This window comes from Lampetra planeri, chromosome 8 (genome assembly GCF_965212315.1).
Source record: "Lampetra planeri chromosome 8, kcLamPlan1.2.h2, whole genome shotgun sequence".
NCBI lineage: Eukaryota > Metazoa > Chordata > Hyperoartia > Petromyzontiformes > Petromyzontidae > Lampetra > Lampetra planeri.
This window is the reverse complement of record NC_136114.1, coordinates 14,429,046-14,446,936: the sequence shown is the minus strand read 5'-3', so window position 1 is coordinate 14,446,936 and position 17,891 is coordinate 14,429,046. Positions and strand designations below refer to the sequence as shown.

The window sequence follows — 17,891 nt, the reverse complement described above, 5'->3', positions numbered from 1 at the left end:
CAGAGGCAAGGCAGCGGCCGACCGCACCGACTGTCTGCCTGCAGCCACCTGCGCTCCCCGTCAGGGATGAGTCCGAGGGCGAAGCGCGCGCACTGCCCCGTCAGTTGGTCGCCTTGCGGCTTCAGGGGCGGGCGGGCGGGCGGGCGGGCGGCGCCGTGAACTCCGACCGAGTTGCGAGGTCAGCGACTCGGTCGAGTCCAGTGGCAGCCGAGTCGCAATTCCCGGCGGGTGGGATCCGAACCGGTCCCGAGAGACACCATCCCCCCCCCCATCCCCACCTCACACCCCATCCCATCCCCCCCACCCCATCCCCCCCACCCCCCACCCCATCCCCCCCACCCCACACACCCCCACCCCATCTCCCCCCACACACCCCCACCCTATCCCCCCCCACACACCCCCACCCCATCCCCCCCACCCCATCCCCCCCACACACCCCCACCCCATCCCCCCCCACACACCCCCACCCCATCCCCCCCCACACCTCCACGCCATCCCCCCCCCACACCTCCACCCCATCCCCCCCCCACACCCCCACCCCATCCCCCCCCCCGCGCCACCCCCGCCCCGCCGTGACCTACACAGCGTGGAAAACCCTTGACCCGTACTAATTATATAATGAATGGCCGTCTCGCTATTGGAGAGGCAGCGTCAAGTTAAGCTAATGACGCGGTCTTTCCTAAAACTCAGAGGCGGAGGGGACAGAGGGGAGGGGATAGCCCCCCCTCTCTCCCCCCACCTTAGCGTGGGATTTCCCGAGCGCGGATTTAGATGCGGAGATGAATCAAAATAGAACCGATCTTGGGGGAGAGAGGTGTGAGCCCGGTGGGCGATGGTGGAAGGGGGGGAGAGGAGGGGGTGGGGGAGAGAAGGAGGGTAGAGAGGGGGGGTGGGGGGAAGAGGGGGGGGAGGAGGGGGGTGGGGGGAGGAGGGGGGTGGGGGGGAGGAGGGGGTGGGGGGGAGGAGGGGGTCGGGGGGAGGAGGGGAAGGGGTTCATCTTCCGTCGCGTGGTCTACACAGAGCCGAAGGCTTTGGAGCGACGCGTGGGGTGAGAGCCGGGGAGGGTCAGAAGAGGGACGCACGGGGGGGGGGGCGAGAGCAGAATGGAGGTGCCGAGGGAGAGGAGGCGAGAGATGCGCCGTGCGTTCAACTTCTTTCGCGCCGTACGTAACCAAGACTAGAGAGATGTGCAGATGAAGACGGGGAGCGGATGACGAGGTAGGGAGGGGGGAGGGGGGTGGTTGTGGAGTGAATTAGGACATTTCCCCGAGCGCATGAGACCCGCACGGCGTGGCGACCCCCTACGACCCTACGGGGGGCGGCGTCGGAGGGGGTGGACCCCGACTTCGTGCGCGCCGTGCCGGCCTTCATCGGCGCAGCTCACGAACAACACTCGCCCCAACAGTCTGCTCGGGCTGTACGGGGGGTGTCGTTGTCTTTGTGCGCGCACGTGTGGACGCGTGTTCGTACATGCACGTGGAGTGTATTCCCACACGTGTGGGTGTGTGCGAGGGTGTCTATGTGTGGGGAGCGGTAGTGTAGCGGTTAGCGCTCCGCTGCGCTACGAACCTGGGGACCCGGGTTCGATTCCCGCTCACGGCCAACACCAGTGACGATTATCTGAACCGGTCCTGGGCCTCCCCTAGGTCGACTCGGCCTCAAATGAGTACCTGGTGCTGTGCGTGAACATTGCTACTACCCCATCGTGTGCCGTGCCGGCCTTTATAGGCGCTCGCTAACAGCACTTGCTCCAACAGTCTGTTAAGGCTATAAGGGAGATCTTTGTCTCTCTTCATATCTAGGTATGTGTGTGTCTACGCGTGTGTGTGTATGTCTACGTGTGTGCATATCTACGTGTGTTTGTGTATGTCTAGGTGTGTGTGTATGTCTACGTGTGTTTGTGTGTCTAGGTGTGTGTCTACGTGTGTGTGAGTGTGTATGTCTAGGTGTGTGTGTGTGTGTGTACGTGTGTGTGTGTGTGAGTAGCAGGTCCAGACGAGGAATTCTGGATCATCTGAAGTGTGCAGAAGACGGAAGTGAGGGATGCGGGGAGGTGAGGGAGGTGAGGGAGGTGAGGGATGCGGGGAGGTGAGGGATGGGAGGTGAAGGAGGTTAGGGATGGGAGGTGAGGGATGCGGGGAGGTGAGGGATGGGAGGTGAAGGAGGTGAGGGATGGGAGGTGAGGGATGGGAGGTGAGGGATGCGGGGAGGTGAGGGATGCGGGGAGGTGAGGGATGGGAGGTGAAGGAGGTGAGAGATGGGAGGTGAGGGATGCGGGGAGGTGAGGGAGGTGAGGGGTGCGGGGAGGTGAGGGATGGGAGGTGAGGGAGGTGAGGGGTGCGGGGAGGTGAGGGATGGGAGGTGAGGGAGGTGAGGGGTGCGGGGATGGGAGGTGAGGGAGGTGAGGGGTGCGGGGAGGCCGTGGCGGAGAGAGACTGCCATAGTCGAGTGGGGAATCTGATGAAGTCTTGGATGATGGATGAGGTCAGCAGCAGATCGAGACTGGACGTGGTGGTGGACGTGGTGGTGGACATGGTAGACGTGGTGGTGGACGTGGTGGTGGATGTGGGGGCGATGTGCGGGGTGAGGTGTTGCCGAGGGGACAGATGCTGCGGGGAAACCGAGACCCCGGCCGGGATCGAGGACAGCCCCGCGGGTTTGGACACTCGCCCCAGGCAGACTCGCGGTCGAGACTCCACGATTGTGTTGCCAAAACATGACGACTCCTGCTTGGAGGGCATTCGTCTGGAGAAAGCTACAACCGCAAGATGAAATTGTGTTATTCCGCATGATGATGATGATGGCAGCAGCAGCAGAACGTGCTTCAGTAGCTCGATGCCGATGTCGAGGTGCTGGCTGCTTGCTGCTGCTGCTGGACACGACGAGAGGGCTTCAGCAGCAGAGCGAGAGAGAGTTCGTGTCGTGTCGCTGTTCCTCCTCCTGCGCTGAAGGAGCCCAGCCCACAGTAGGTGGGTTTACTGTGCGGTCTCTAGCTCGAGTTGCATGGCCACAGTCGCACTCCTTCGATGTGTCTCGTCTCTACGTGTGTCTCTCTCTATGTCTAGATGTCTCTGTGTATATCTCAACGAGTGAGCCGCTACTTAGCTCAATGCCTCTCTGTGTGTGTCTCTGTGTGTCTGTGTGTCTCTGTGAGACTCTGTGTGTCTCTGTGAGACTCTTTGTGTCTCTGTGAGTCTCTGTGTGTCTCTGTGTGTCTCTCTGGGCTTGCGGTGGGGGTCCATTATTTGGGTTGCATGGCCACAATCGCGCCGCTGTGGCTCGCGTCATTCCATTTCCATTTGTGATCGGGTCTGCAGGAGTCGATGGGAATGGAGAGGTGTGTGTGTGTCATCACTAAGGAGACAAAGACGGCCGGGTGTGGAGCTGGCCCCCCACCCGATTGTCTGCAGTGCCGGCCTTCATAGGTGCTCGCTAACAGCACTTGCCCCCAAAAGTCTGTTAAGGCTACACGGGGGATCTGTCTCACGTGTGTGCGCGCGCGAGTTGTATGTGCGTGTGTGTATACAGTACATAAATGCACACGTGTGTGTGTGTGCATGTGTCCGCGTGTGTGTGTGTCTGTGTCCGCGTGTGTGTGTGTGTCTGTGTCCGCGTGTGTGTGTCCACGTGTGTGTGTGTGTGTGTCCAGGTGTGTGCGCGTGTGTGTCCACGTGTGTCCACGTGTGTGTGTGTGTCTGTGTCCACGTGTGTGTGTCTGTGTGCGTGTCTGTGTGCGTGTGTTTGTGAGCGTGTGTCTGTGCGTCTGTGCGTGTGTGTCCGCGTGTGTCTGCGTGTGCGTGCGTGTGTCTGTGTGTATCCGCGTGTGTCTGTGTGTGTGTGCGTGTGTGCGCGTGTGTCTGTGTGTGTGTGTCTATGTGTCTGTGTGTGTGTCTGTGTGTGTGTGTCTGTGTGTGTGTCTGTGTGTGTGTGTGTGTGTCTGTGTGTCTGTGTGTGTGTCTGTGTGTGTGTGTGTCTGTGTGTGCGCGTGTGTCCGGGTCTGTGCGAGCGGCACCCGAGAGCATTCCTCGCGTGCCGAGCGATTGCGCAACAGGTGGCTCTGACCGACAGCAGCAGTGCACGCGCAGCGCGCGCGTACACACGCACTTACACACACACACTTACACGCACACACACTTACACACACACTTACACACTTACACAAAGATAAAGATCACCCATATAGACTTTAACAGACTATCGTGGCAAGTGCTGTCAGCGACCACCTATGAATGCCGGCACGGCACACGATCTGTTCGGGTAGCCAGCACCACGCCCGGCCCCCTTTGTCTCCCCAGTGGCGATGTTTACACAAAGTGGGGGACTCCAGCGCGCTCACCGCAGCACGTGGACAGACACCGCACGCGCCCCTCTGGCCGTCAGCGAGCGCCTCGTAACGGCGGCGGAACGTCGCCTGGCACGTTCACGAGCCCGGCGTGCGTTCAATCAATCAAAGTGAGATCCCGTGGAATAACCTGAACACTCACACGCACACGTATACACACGTACACGTATACACACACACGCACACACACCACACGCACACACGTATACACACACGTACACACGCGCGCACACACACACACACACACACGTATACACACACACACACGTACACACACGCACGCATACACACACACACACGTACACACACGCACGTACACACACGGAACCGTTGTGAAGTCCCGACTCAACGACGCAACGTGGATTCATGCAGCGGTGTGCGAATTGTGACCGCATCACGACATTATTCACACAGACAGTGGAGGGTATTGATTTTATTTAGGTGTGTGTGTATGTTGTAGGTGTGTGTGTATGTTGTAGGTGTGTATGTATGTTGTAGGTGTGTGTGTGTATGTTGTAGGTGTGTGTGTATGTTGTAGGTGTGTGTATGTTGTAGGTGTGTGTGTATGTTATAGGTGTGTGTGTATGTTGTAGGTGTGTATGTATGTTGTAGGTGTGTGTGTGTATGTAGTAGGTGTGTGTGTGTATGTTGTATGTTGAACATTGTTCGCACCAAACGCAGCCAACCGCGCTAAGCGGAGGTGCGGTGGAAGGACAGCCAACTAAATATACAGAAGCAGTGCGAAATAAAGGAGTATTCAATCGAGATGATGGTTTCAAATGTGCAGAGCTCCAGTCGCTTCCTAACATCGAAAGGAAGAGCGTTCCAGACGGTCGCAGAAGCGCATCTGAAAGCGCCGCGAATTTTTGTTTAGAGAGGCAGCCAGGCAGGTTTCTTATATGCGAGCCTCAGGGTCTCTATACCATTCTATGGGTGTCTAATGCCACGCAGACTCCATTTGAGTCTCTACGTGAATCTGTGAGTCTTGTACGTGGTGGTTCCCGTATGTCTATGGGTCTCTATGTTAGTCTGTGTTTCTCAATGTAACATAAGTATATGGCTCTTCTATATGAATGTGGACTTTCAATGAAACCATTCCGTATGGGTCTCAATGTGACACTATGGCTCTCTATGTATATATATGCTGAACTTCTTTCGCACCGTACATGTGTGTCTGTGGGTGTCCATGCGAATCTATGAGTCTCTGCGGTAAATGAGTAGTGTCCGGGCCTAGACCATCATGAACTCACTCCACGCCCCCTCCCCACCCCGGTTTAAATCATCACGCACTTGAGGATATGTCAAGGAACACGGGATTAGAACCTCGGCTGTCACCTCAGCGTCCCTGACATGGCTATTATGGATTTCTCGTGAGACTCTGGGGAAGGATGGGAGGGGGGTTGGGGGTCCGGAGGGGTCTGGGAGGAGGAGGAGGAGGAGGATGAGGGGGGGGGTCGCCGAGACAGGAGTGACATCAGGATTGGCATCATGAGCTCCGTGACCACCTGCAGCGAACGCTTAAGACCCCCTGCCGAGTGGTGGTGGTGATGGCGAGGGGGGGGTGTGAAGTATGGGGGGGGGGGTGTGGGATGGAGAGTGGGAGGGGGGGAGATCTACACCCCCCCCTCCTACCACCAGACTCACCCCTCACCCACTCCCTCCCCCCGCCCAAATCCTCTCCTAGCCCCCCCCCGCCCCCCCCCCAAGCCGACACTCCCTTAGCGGCCGTAAGATGAGACTCGGGGCATGGGGACGGTTTTAGCGAGCGGTCTGAATGACGGCCTCAAATGGCGCATTGTACTACCCGATAGGGTGCGGGGAGAGCGTGGGGGAGCGTTCGCGAGAGAGAAAGAGAGAGAAAGAGAGAGTGCGCGTGAGTGGGAGATAGTTGAGTATGGAGGGGGAGAGGGAGGAGAGAGAGAGGGAGATGGGGCGAATGGGGGGGAGAGGTGGGCGAGAGAGATTTTGAGATAGTGGTCGAGTGGGAGTGAGGACGAGAGAGGGAGTGAGAGAGAGTAGAAGAGATAGAGAGGAGGAGGGGGAGCTGGGGAGAGAGTGGGCGAGCGCGCGCGAGAGAGCGAGGACGCACGGAGAAGAGCGCATGAGAGTTTGGAGTGAAAGATACGGGGAGAGATACGGGGAGAGATACGGGGAGAGAGTGGGAGAGTGGGAGAGAGAGAGATAGTTTAGGAGTGGGAGAGAGAGAGAGAGAGCAGACACGTGCATCGTGCAACACACACACAGGGTGACCTTGTTCGGCCAGAGAGCGAGCGCGACACGCGCCCTCTCGCACGCGCACACGCATATAGATACACAGGCAAAGATCCCCCGTATAGCCTTAACCGATTGTTTGGGGGCAAGGGCCGTGAGCGAGTAGCACCTATGGAGGTGGCAGGGAAACGCCCGCTGTGTGGACGAGGCTAACGCCACGCCCGTCCCTATTTGTCTTCCCCCCTCCCCCACTGCCTCCCAAGACCGCACCAGGACCCGTTGAGCTAATATGTCACTCACGATAGCCGTAGATACAACCCGCGCCCGCTGGCTTTGCGCGCAGCGCGTTGCAACCAGCGCGCCACCGCTCCTCGTGCATGACGACGCATACACAGTACACGCACACTGCTGGATAACGGCTTTAACCACGTGGTTGTCGGTCATTGGGGTTGCTTGACCATACTTCAGCACACTGGGATACTGTAAACTGGAAAATGATAAAGAGTCGAGATGAAGGGATTTAGAAAAAAAATACTTTTGTAAAGTTTTATCCAGAAAACCGACGCAGCCTTAACACACTTTCGGTGCGAGTTCTGTCCGCGAGCACCGATCTCAGCAGGGGTGAGCAGCAGCTCTTTGAGGGCCGCTTCGTGTGGTCGTCTATTAGGGACGACCCCGTCTCGCGTTCACCACACCAGTGCATCGCGCCTCTTGAAAATCTTGATTGCTAACAGCACTTGGCCCAGCAGTCACCCGTTAAGGCCACACGGGGGATCATCTTTGTCTGCAATTATGCGCGTAATCCCAAATGAGTAGTTTTCGAATTTTGGCAAATGTAGTAAGGCGACGCCGCTGGCACACAATGACCTCCTCCTGCGAATTGCGTCACGGGGCGACGCATCTTTAGCGTCCGCCGCGGAGCAGACGAAGCCGAGTTTTTAGTTTTGTATTGCGGCGATAACCAGGGCGGCCGCTGGGAAAAATCCGAACCGTGAACCTCCGCGGCGTTGATTGGCCAAGTCAAGGCGGCTGCGCGGGCCGGTGATTGGTTCCGCTCGCTGGGGGGATTGGGGGGCTCAAGCCAACGGGGGAGGGAGGGGCGACGTGGGGGTTCCACGTCACCCCCCCACCCCCCCGGGTCTCGCCGCGCTAAAACCTACACAACGATCATCAGCGACAGCGTCAGCAGCGAACCGAGCGGTCGGCTACGTCTGGGGCAGCAATTGGAAGACACCGAGAGAGACGTTGAGGCACGAGGTCGTGCTTGTTTAAGTTTGTTCAGCCAGCTGGCCAGGATTGGGATCATCTTGGCACACTTTTTACCCAGTCTCTGTGTGTGTGTATCTCTATGCGTCTTTATTCATCTCTTTGAGTCTGTGTATCTCCAAGAGTCTCTTTATGTATCTCGGTGAGTATCTATGCATCTCTATGCGTCTATCTCGAGTCTCTATACATCTCTATGAGTCTCTGTGTTCGTTTAGTTTATTAAGTTTTTGAGCCATCTGGCCAGGATTTGGCAAAAACAGAGTTCGCCTTTAACCCCGGGAACTTGAGACTACAGACGAGGTGTTTCTCACCTAACATTGAACCTAACAATAGCATATTTAAGGATCACAGTTCAGAGACAAACAACATATATACCATCACAAAATAACAGCTACAATCTCATCAACGGTGTGTGTAAATACTGTGCACTGCATATGTCCTGTTCGCATGCACTTACAAACCCCACGTGTTTCACTCACAGAGGTGTACCAATCATCCGACGCGTGCAGCGCTGTGACCCGTTCCGTTCGTTCGATAAGACACACGCAGAGTGGTCATGGGACGAGGGATGATCCCATCGTCTTGGTGGAGGGAGGGAGGGAGGGGGGGGGCGGGTCGTGGTTGGAGAACCTTCATCCAGAAGTAGACTGACCGCGGCTGTTGAGAGCGAGAGTTTAACCGAGACGTGATTCGCCAATGATCAGGCGCGCGCAGCGTGCAACGGAAATTCGAATTGGAACGGTGGGGGAGGAGGAGGAGGTGGGGGTGGTGGTGAGTCAATACGAGGAGGGCGGAGGTGGGGGTCGAGGTTGGGAACTCGGGGGTGGTGGGGGGGTTCTGACTTTGCGACTCCACGCGCTGTGGCTGAGTCGCCAGCCCTGTTGCTGTAACGACTCCCAGGGTTGGGAAGACGGCAGGACGGGACGTGCGGTTTAGCCCAACAGACGCCCGCCCCCACCCCTTGCACCCCCCCCCCTACCCGCCCCCACCACTCGCCTCACCCATCGCTGTTTGCCTGCTCGGCACGGAGAGACAAAGGCGGTTAATCCCACGCAGTCCACGCGGCCTATTGTAACCACTGTGACGCGCTCACACCCCTGCCGCTCCTCGCCCTCGTGGACGGTGGGGGGGGGGGGTGTACGGAACCACCCCCGACCGCCTTTGTATTCCCCCCGACTGTTGATGGATAACAACACCACGCCGCCTATTTATCTATTTTATGTCGGAGACGGCCTAATGGGTGGGGGAGGCGCCACGAACAACGTCCACAGGTTCAGGTGACAGGTGCTGAGCACGTGACCGGGGAGACGGGGGGCCGCTCGCGAAATTCCACAACAATATCCACCCCCTTCACCCCAGGAACACCCCTCCCCTCACGCCCCTCCCCCCTCGCAGGGACCCCCCTCGCAGGGACCCACCCCTCCCTCCAGCCCCCCCCCGCCCCAACAGGGACTCCCACCCCCGCCCTCGACGAGAACACATCGAGGTGCGCAGTGATAGCTACTTTCTTATCCCTCCTCCCACTTCCAATTAGCGCGGTTGGCTCTGTACGGTACGAAAAAAGTCCGACAGACACATACACGCGGCCTGTAATCCCCCGCTGCGGAGGTCGTCGGAGGGTTGGTGGCTTACCGCTCACACAGATCTCTCGGTGAAACTCCATCCCCGTGGACTGATCGCCATCTGTCTCCATCTGTACGGGGATTGAGTGTTGCCCCCCTCGCGCAGAGTGTGGCTTTTCCACGGGTGCTCTGGTTTATTCCCCGCGTGTCGAATAATAATACTAAACAGAACTCATCAGTAATTGGCTGAAAGCATCTCATCTGAAAATAAAAATCGATTTAACGGCAGGACCCTGAATTAGTGAGTACATTATAATAATAAAATACGTGGTACCGCAGCAGCTACTCGGTTAATGCTGAGTCGACCTAGGGGAGACCAAAGACCTGCTTCAGATTTTCGTCACCGAATATTTCATGAGAGCGACAATCCGTCTCGGGTCGCCGGCTTCGTAGCGCAGAGCGCTAACCGCTGCGCCACCGTTCTCCATGCACGCAAAGACAAAGGTCACCCCTATAGCCTTTGCACAGACTGTTGGGGCAAGGGCTGTTAGCGGCCACCTATGAAGGCACACGCACACGGTACACCCACACACAAGACACTCACTCATGCGCAAACGCGCAGACACAAAGGCAGACGCGTGGTGGCAGTCGGAGTTTCCCGTAAAAGGCGTTTTTTTTTAATAAACAGAGACAAAGATCCCCCGTATAGCCTTGCACACAGACTGTTGGGGCAGAGGGCTGTTAGCGCGCGCATATTGATGCCGGTACAGCACACGTGTGTGGGGGAGGGGGGGGTGAAATCTCAGACTGAGCCCATTTGTCTCCACACTGTTTATGTGCCATGGTAGCTAAGAGATGTTAACTCCCTCTCGCCTGGTATACAGGAGGTCGTGGGATTGATCCCGACCCGGGCGCCTGCTGCTGTGTATTTGGAGTTTGCGTGTCTCTCTCCCCGTGGTGGCGTGGATTTTTCTCCGGGTCCTTCGGTTCTTACCTCCGCATTTAGAAACACTCGTTTAGAGTATTTGGCTGCTATACATTTCCACACGATGAACCACTTTCAGACTTACGACTTTCGTGACTGCAGGAATTCATATTCTTGGTTCTTTCGGTAAAGTCACGTAGATAGAAAACAAAAATCTTCAGAAGAAATTATTATTCAGAGATAACCGCTTGTGTTGCGATCGAAACGTCGTGGGTTTTTTTGCTTTTAATTTAGATTTTTGTTTTCTATCTACATGACTTTACCGAATGAACCAAGAATATGATCAACCACTTATTTGCGCTATCATGTGTGGCCAGGTCGAATTGTCGCTTCTGAAAAAGAGCTATATAGGTGAGTGGGCCTTACCTGGTAAAATAAAATAGTTTAGTTGAATATACACTACTTCATAAAGGTAAAAATTTAAGGCTCAGTCAACCTACGGGAGGCCCAGGACTGGTTAATATATTCCCCACTGTTATTATTATCGTCAGCAGGGAGGGAACTCGGGTGGGCTGTAGCGCAACGCGCTCACCCTTTACACTATCGCTCCCCATATTTAAATAAACAGAGACAAAGTACCCACATGTACACACACACGCATTCGCGCTCACACAGGCAGACAAGCACACACGAACGCAGACACCCAGCCCGGCCGCCTTTGTCTCCCTCGTGGCCAAGTTTACACAACGCACCAGCTACTCAGTTGAGACTGAGTCGACCAGCACACGCATGCACACACACACACACGCGCGCACACACACACACGCACACACATGCACGCGCACACACACGCACGCGCACACACACGCACACACACGCATGCGCACACACACACGCGCACACACACACGCGCACACACACACGCGCACACACACACGCATGCACACACACACACGCGCACACCCCCACGAACACGTGGTCGTGGGGGACAGACTCACTCATCACATCTGGCGAGCATCTGTTGGGGACCGCGTGAGTGGGCGGTCAGCTGATACCACCACCACTTCTAATGATGTTCCTACCATCACCTCCGATACCATCGCTATTGTTACTATTGTGCTCGTTTAAAGCTATTAACAACACGCTTTTATTTAAATGTTACCAAGTAAGGCGCCACGGAGCTACGTAGCTCTTTATCAGAAGCGACTTGGCCACAAAATGATAGCTCAGCGAAGAGGCTCATTACGTGGAAATCCATCGCAGCTAAATGTGGAGGGAAAACCCCAGAAAAATCCATGAGACCACAGGAAGAAAGACACGCAAACTCAAAATATACAGCAGGCATCAGGATCGCGATCGAACCCACAACCTCCTACATACCAGGCGAGGGAGTTAACATCTCTCCACCGCAGCACCCTTACATATATACTAATACGCATACTTCGCCATGCTGGTCAGTTGCCGATTCATATCAGTAATGGCCTGATCCCGAACTCAGATGGGCCAAATTCACTGCACAACGCTGCGAATCTGGTCATGTCCAGCAGCTGATCTGAACGCTGCTTGTCGCTGTTATTGGGCAAGTCCACACCTGTACCACACCAGCTCCCTCTCGAGCCCCTACGGTCCGGCCAAACAGAAGCTGCTTGGGCATGCAGTGGCTGGGCATGTGGGCTACGTGACCCAGCCAACGCAGCCTCCTCAGCTGCCAGAGGAAGTCATTAATGGGACAGTGTCCAGATCTTTTAAGGATCTGCGAGCTTCTCGGCACTGTAAATCCAGCCGGGCTAAACCGGCCGGCATGGATCGCAGGCAGTGGCCCAGCTGGAATGTTTCCAAGTGACACAGGTGTTCCGGTCAGTGGGCCCACGCTCCGCAAGCGTGCAGGAGAGAGGGTGCAGCGATGGGTGAGAAGACCCGGTTTGTCAGCGAGACCTCCGTTGTCAAACCTGAGCCGCCTCTAAGCACCACTGCTCAGGTACTGGGAACTCCTCCTCCACTGATAACCCAGAGTGTCAAGGCAGATGTTTTCGTTGGGGCTTATGGAATAGACACATACATATGGGAGACAAAGACAAAGATCACCCCATATAATTATCTTCAACTGACTGTTAGGGCAAGTGCATTTAGCGAGTGAGGGCTGGCAAGATACATGAGGGGTGGGTGGCCAACACCAGTCGCGACCACCTTTGTCTGATGATGAGTATGATGAGGATGATGAGGATGATGAATATATGACGATGACAATGAGGACGACAATGATGCTATGATGACTCAGTGATGATGCTGATAACGATGACCACCACCGCCTCCTCCTCATTGGTTCCTCCCAGCAAACCCAAGTGGTGAGCTCCACGCACCCTGGCATGTGTCAGCCACATGGCACGCCAGCCCCCTCGTCTCGTTCGACGCGTCACCACCACCATCGCCGCCGTCACAACCACCACCAAACATCAATAACCACCGTCTTCCGCCTCTCAGCCCCCGCCACCACCAGCGTCACTGTAACAGCCTCCCCCCACCACCACCCGCACCCCCCACAATCACCCTCCGTCCACACCCCCAACTCCTCCAGCACCAAAAATCCCCAGCCCCCCTTCCCCCCACCGCCCCCCGCCAATCCACGTACTCCAGCCGGGCAGCGTGTCGGGGAATAATCGGTAGACATGTAAGCTCCGATACATCTTAATCATCTGTAACACCTGGTATGCCACAGGCAGCCTCCAATCATCCAATGCACCAAGCAGGCTCAAAGACCTGCTTAGCTTCCGAGACTCGGAAGAGATCATTGCCTAAACTCCTGGCGGGTTGACGCGCGAGTCATTGTTACAAAAAGCGAATTGAAAAACTGTCTTCACGTCTCTTTAAGTAAAAACTATCTTTTTTCTTTTCCCTTGGGGGGTCCTTCTGGAGTTCTTGGGCCCGTGGAACAAATGTCCCATTTGCACCGCCCCCCCCCCCCATAACACATCCGTCCGTGTCTTTATCGATAGCAACAGGACGGTCCCTCATCAACACCTCAGATTCGAGGTTTGTCAAGGTTCACCCCTTGGTTTTTATTTATGGTCGGCCAGGCGAGAACTCAAGAGACCAGGACTCGAGACTCATTTTCTGAGGGTGACCCTCAGCCGCCGGAATCGCAACCGACGGCGATGCCGTTCAAGACAACTGAAGAACGGAAAGATGACGCAAAGGAAAATCGGCGCAAGAACAAACTCCGCGCGCGTTACGCGAGAGACACAATAACCACGAAACAATCCGTGCGCAAGCGTGATCAGTATTTTTGGGTCGAATTAAAAAGAAGTTAACTCGGAGGTATCAAAACACATTTCACGGTAACCAAAAACATCAACGTGTTGGAGAAACATCAACGGCGCGACGGCGTCATTTACTCAGATGGGCGACAACTCGGGATTTGCCATCTCAGGTGGCGCCAGTAGCCAGAGGTGGATCTAGGACCCTCCCAGGTGAGTTCGGGAGCGGGGGGGGGCAGCCATCCCAAAATATCCCCCCACAACCACCCCGTCGCATTCATTAATCAACAAAACGTGCCATGCATTGCCTCTGCGGAATATCAACAAAATACAAATTTGTGGGGTCTCAAGTAGCATGGGTGGGCGGGGGAGTGACAACCACCCCCAATCGCCCCCCCCCACCCCCCGATCATCCCTCCGTATACCCAGCACTGCTCTGGGTCTGTGCACCGAGACACGCGCTCTGATCTCGTACAATTGTGACGATTTTACTTACCAGGCAAGGCCCACAGTGAACTACGTAGATTTCTCTTTCAGAAGCGAGCTGGCCATGACAAATGAGAGCTCGACGGAGTGGGCTTATCGTCACGTGTACATTTATAGCAGCCGAATACTCTAAACGCGTGACGTTGATTCTAAAAACCAGAGGGACCCGGAGAAAAATCCATGCGAGCACGGAGAGAGAGAGATGCAAAGTACAATATATAGACATCGTCAGGGTCGGGATCGAAACCACGACCTCCTGCATACCAGGCGAGGTAGTTAACATCTCGCCGCCACCGCACACGTTGCAGAGGGGAAACATCCACGTGACCACGAGGGCATCGTCAGGGTCGGGATCGAATGTGCAACCTCTTGTATACCAGGTGAGGTAGTTAACATCTTGCCACCGTGGCGTCCAGGAAAGCCGAATGGAGTCTCAAGACTGGTTTTCACAATGAGGGGGGGGGGGGGGTGGTAGGGGTGATGTTGCTGCTGCTGCGTGATCTCAATCAATTACAATCGCAGAGTTAATTTTTTCAGCATTCAGGGAAATAACATTTCGCCACGGCGGTGTACCGATGGAGGGCCGGGGGTCGGGCGGGGGAGGAGGTGGGCGGCAGCGCGGGGGGGGGGGGACAGCGGGGGGGGGGGACAGCGGGGGGGGGGGACGGAAGGGGGGGGGGGGGGGGGGAAAGGGGGTGCGCGCGCGCGCGCGGCGGCGTTCCTTACCGTACATCTTGCCCTCGTCCGACAGGATGATCTTCCTGCGCCCGCACGGCGGGTAGATGGCGAGCGCCTCCTGGAAGCTCTGCTCGATGTCGGGGGACCACACCCCCTCGGCGTCGTTGTCCAGCGGCTTGTCGTTGGGGCCCCCCCGCTCCCCGCGCCGCCCCCCACCCTCCGCTCCGCTGTCGTCCGCGTCCTCGTCCTCCGCTCGAGCCCCCATCCCCGGGGGGGCCCTGGGGGGCCATCCCCCCCCCCGCCCAGGAGGGAGTGGGGGTGGTGGTGGGGGGGCAGGCCCCCGCCACCGGGCCCCGGCCACGAGAGGCTATGGTGCCGTTGGGGGGGGTGGGGGGCTGTGTGCCGGGGGGAGGGGGGGAGGGGGTGGCGCGGTGGTTTGGTTGGAGACGTCGGTTGTTGTTGTTGTTTGTTGTTTGTTGTTGTTGTTGCTAAAGGGTGGCGTGTTTTTATTGTCGTGTTGTCCCCCGCGCCACCACCTCGTCGCCGCTCCCCTGCCCCCTCTCGCCCGCAACTTTGTCTTCCGAGGGTTCGGAGAGATTCACTCACGGGCAGGGCTGCCCCCCCCCCAACCCCACACACTCCACACCACCCCCCTCACCCCTCCCCCCCCCCCCCAATGCTTCCTCCGCTTTCACCGTCGCACAGCGGCAGTGGCAGCAGCAGCAGCAGGCGCAGAGAGGTCGTGGCTGTGTGAGGTCAAAGTGACCTCCCTCTCTCTCTCTCCCTCCCTCCCCCCTCTCTCTCTTCGTCTCGCTTCTGTTCCTCCTCCCGATATTTCTCGCGTTGAGACCGAGGGGGGTCGGTTCGATCGGTTGAGAGGCGACCTGGATACACACGCACGCACACAAAGACAAAGACCCCCCGTATAGCATTAACAGGATGTCAGGGCAAGTGCCGTTAGCGAGTAGCAGCACCTAAGAAGGGTGCCATGGCGCACGAGGAGATGGGCGGTCACACCAACGCCCGGCCGCCTTTGTCTCCCCAGTGGCGATGTTTACTACCGACAGCACCACGGTACTCATTTTGAGGCCGAGTCGACCTAGGGGAGGGCCCAGGTCCGGTTCAGTGTTGGCTGTGGCTGTCTTCCCAAAACACAAGAACGCAGCGACTACCAGCTCCACAGTACCTCTTTGCAAGATTACGTTATTACTGCCCTAATTAAATTAAAATGTGGGACGTAAATGAAAGGATTTCCATGATAAAGTGTATTTACACCGCGTTTAAAATTGTTTTTTGTTCTTGATTAATATGTTGTTGAAAACATCTCTTGATGGTTGTCAAGGAAGCACCAACCCGTTGCTTTGGCCATGAAGAGGGGGGGCAAGGCACCCCCCCTGCCCCCCCCCCCACGCTTGTCACGCGACTGCCTGTCTCTCTGTCACCCCCCCGCTCACCCACTGCTCACCTCTCGGTCTGTCTCACTCTCACTCACCCCTCTCTCTCTCTCACTCACCCACCACTCACCCACTCATCACCTGTCTCACTCTCACTCACCCCTCTCTCTCTCACCCAACACTCACCCGTCTTTCTATCACTCACACACCTCACTCACCCGCCGCTCACACCCCCCCCCCCCTCATACTCTCGCTCACCCACCGCTCACCTTTCTGTCTCTCTCACTCACTCACCGACCACTCACCCCTATCTCTCTCCTCTCACTCGCTCCTTGCTGATCCCTCCGTAATTTACTCACACTCACCACCTCTCTACCTCGAATGGAGAATCTGAGGAGAGTGGGAAAGGAGTGCGAAATTAAGTTGGGACATTTGTTGTGTTTTTGTTCAGATGAAATCAGCCCCCGAATATTCAATAACTTAGCCCGAAATAAATTGGACATTTTTTTTCACTCAAAATAACCAACACAATCACCCGAGCAGCTATTCCACTTCGCCATATTTCTCAACAACAACAAAAAATCCATCAAATAATCAACCAAATTGTTTGGTGGAAGGTTTTTTTAACACAGGGAAGCTACGGAGACAAGAAAAAATATCATCCCTTCCCCCTGTCTCACCCGGCTGACACTCGCATGCAAGTGCTAGCCAGCCCTTGCTCAATCCACTGCTGGCGTTGGGTCTCCAATCTCCGATATTCTTTGCATTCCTCCTCTGTCCGCCTCTAAGCGCAATGCCAAGGTGTCAATTTCCCCATGTTTAAATTTCGATTGAAAGCTTTCGCGACTGCAGGGATTCATCTTCTTGGTTCTTTCGGTAAAGTCACGTAGAATGGAAATAATAAAATAATAAAATAAAACATAATAAAATTATTCTCACGACGTTTCGGCCACAACGCAAGCTGTCTCCCCGACAGACCTGGTCTTCACCTGAGGACGGCTGCTTGCGTTGTGGCCGAAACGTCGTGAGAATGATTTTATAATGTTTTATTTTATTATTTTATTATTTTCCATTCTACGTGACTTTACCGAAAGAACCAAGAAGATTCCCCATGTTTCTTTGCACGCACTTTTCAAACAAATGTTGTTGTCGTGTTCCTTCAAAAGTATCTTTCATCTTAACGGGGTCGTCGACGTGATTCCGACACGCACACAAACACCCTCCTTGCTTCTCGCTCTAATTGGCTGCCGTGGGTTAATTGACGCTGAATGCTCGAAGACGTCACGGCGAGGAGGGCCCTGCCGTCAACGTGAGCTCGACGGGGCGGCTACTGGGCGTGCAGTTTAAATGTAAATAAAAGACAAAGGCCCCACCTCCCATCGGATAGACTTAACAGGCTGTTGGACAAGTGCAGTTCGCGAGTAGCACCTATGAATGTCGACACGGAGCAAGAGGGATGGGATGGGTGGCTCGCAACACGCGCGACCGCCTTTGTCTCCCCAGTACTGAGTTTTAACCACCCGCACCAAATCCTCATTTAAGGCCGTGTTGACCTAGGGAAGTGGCCAGGGCCGGTTCAGGCATTCATCACCGATGTTGGCTTTGAGCCGGATTCCAAATCGGGTGACCGGGTTCAAACTCGGGCCACCGGGTTTGTAGCACACTGCACAAACCACAGCGACACCATTCCCCTTTAAGTAGAAGCAAAGACACATGCGTGTCTGAATGTGCACAAGTCCGAGTTGACTTGAGGGAGAAGGCCCAGGACTGCTT

General features: G+C 56.0%; 1 protein-coding gene across 2 annotated transcripts in view; it reads right to left on the bottom strand.

Annotated features, from left to right (window-relative positions):
* LOC144720395 (transcriptional enhancer factor TEF-1-like) overlaps nucleotides 1-15,094 on the bottom strand; it is a 59,969-nt gene extending 44,875 nt beyond the window's left edge. The window contains exon 1 of one of the 2 annotated variants that reach the window (XM_078597140.1): nucleotides 14,773-15,094. In XM_078597140.1, the coding sequence (XP_078453266.1) occupies nucleotides 14,773-14,989 (217 nt within the window). In that variant the 5' untranslated portion in view covers nucleotides 14,990-15,094. The remainder of the gene's footprint in view (nucleotides 1-14,772) is intronic. The other variant, XM_078597141.1, reaches the window with a different exon arrangement.
* Between the last annotated feature and the right edge of the window lie 2,797 nt (nucleotides 15,095-17,891).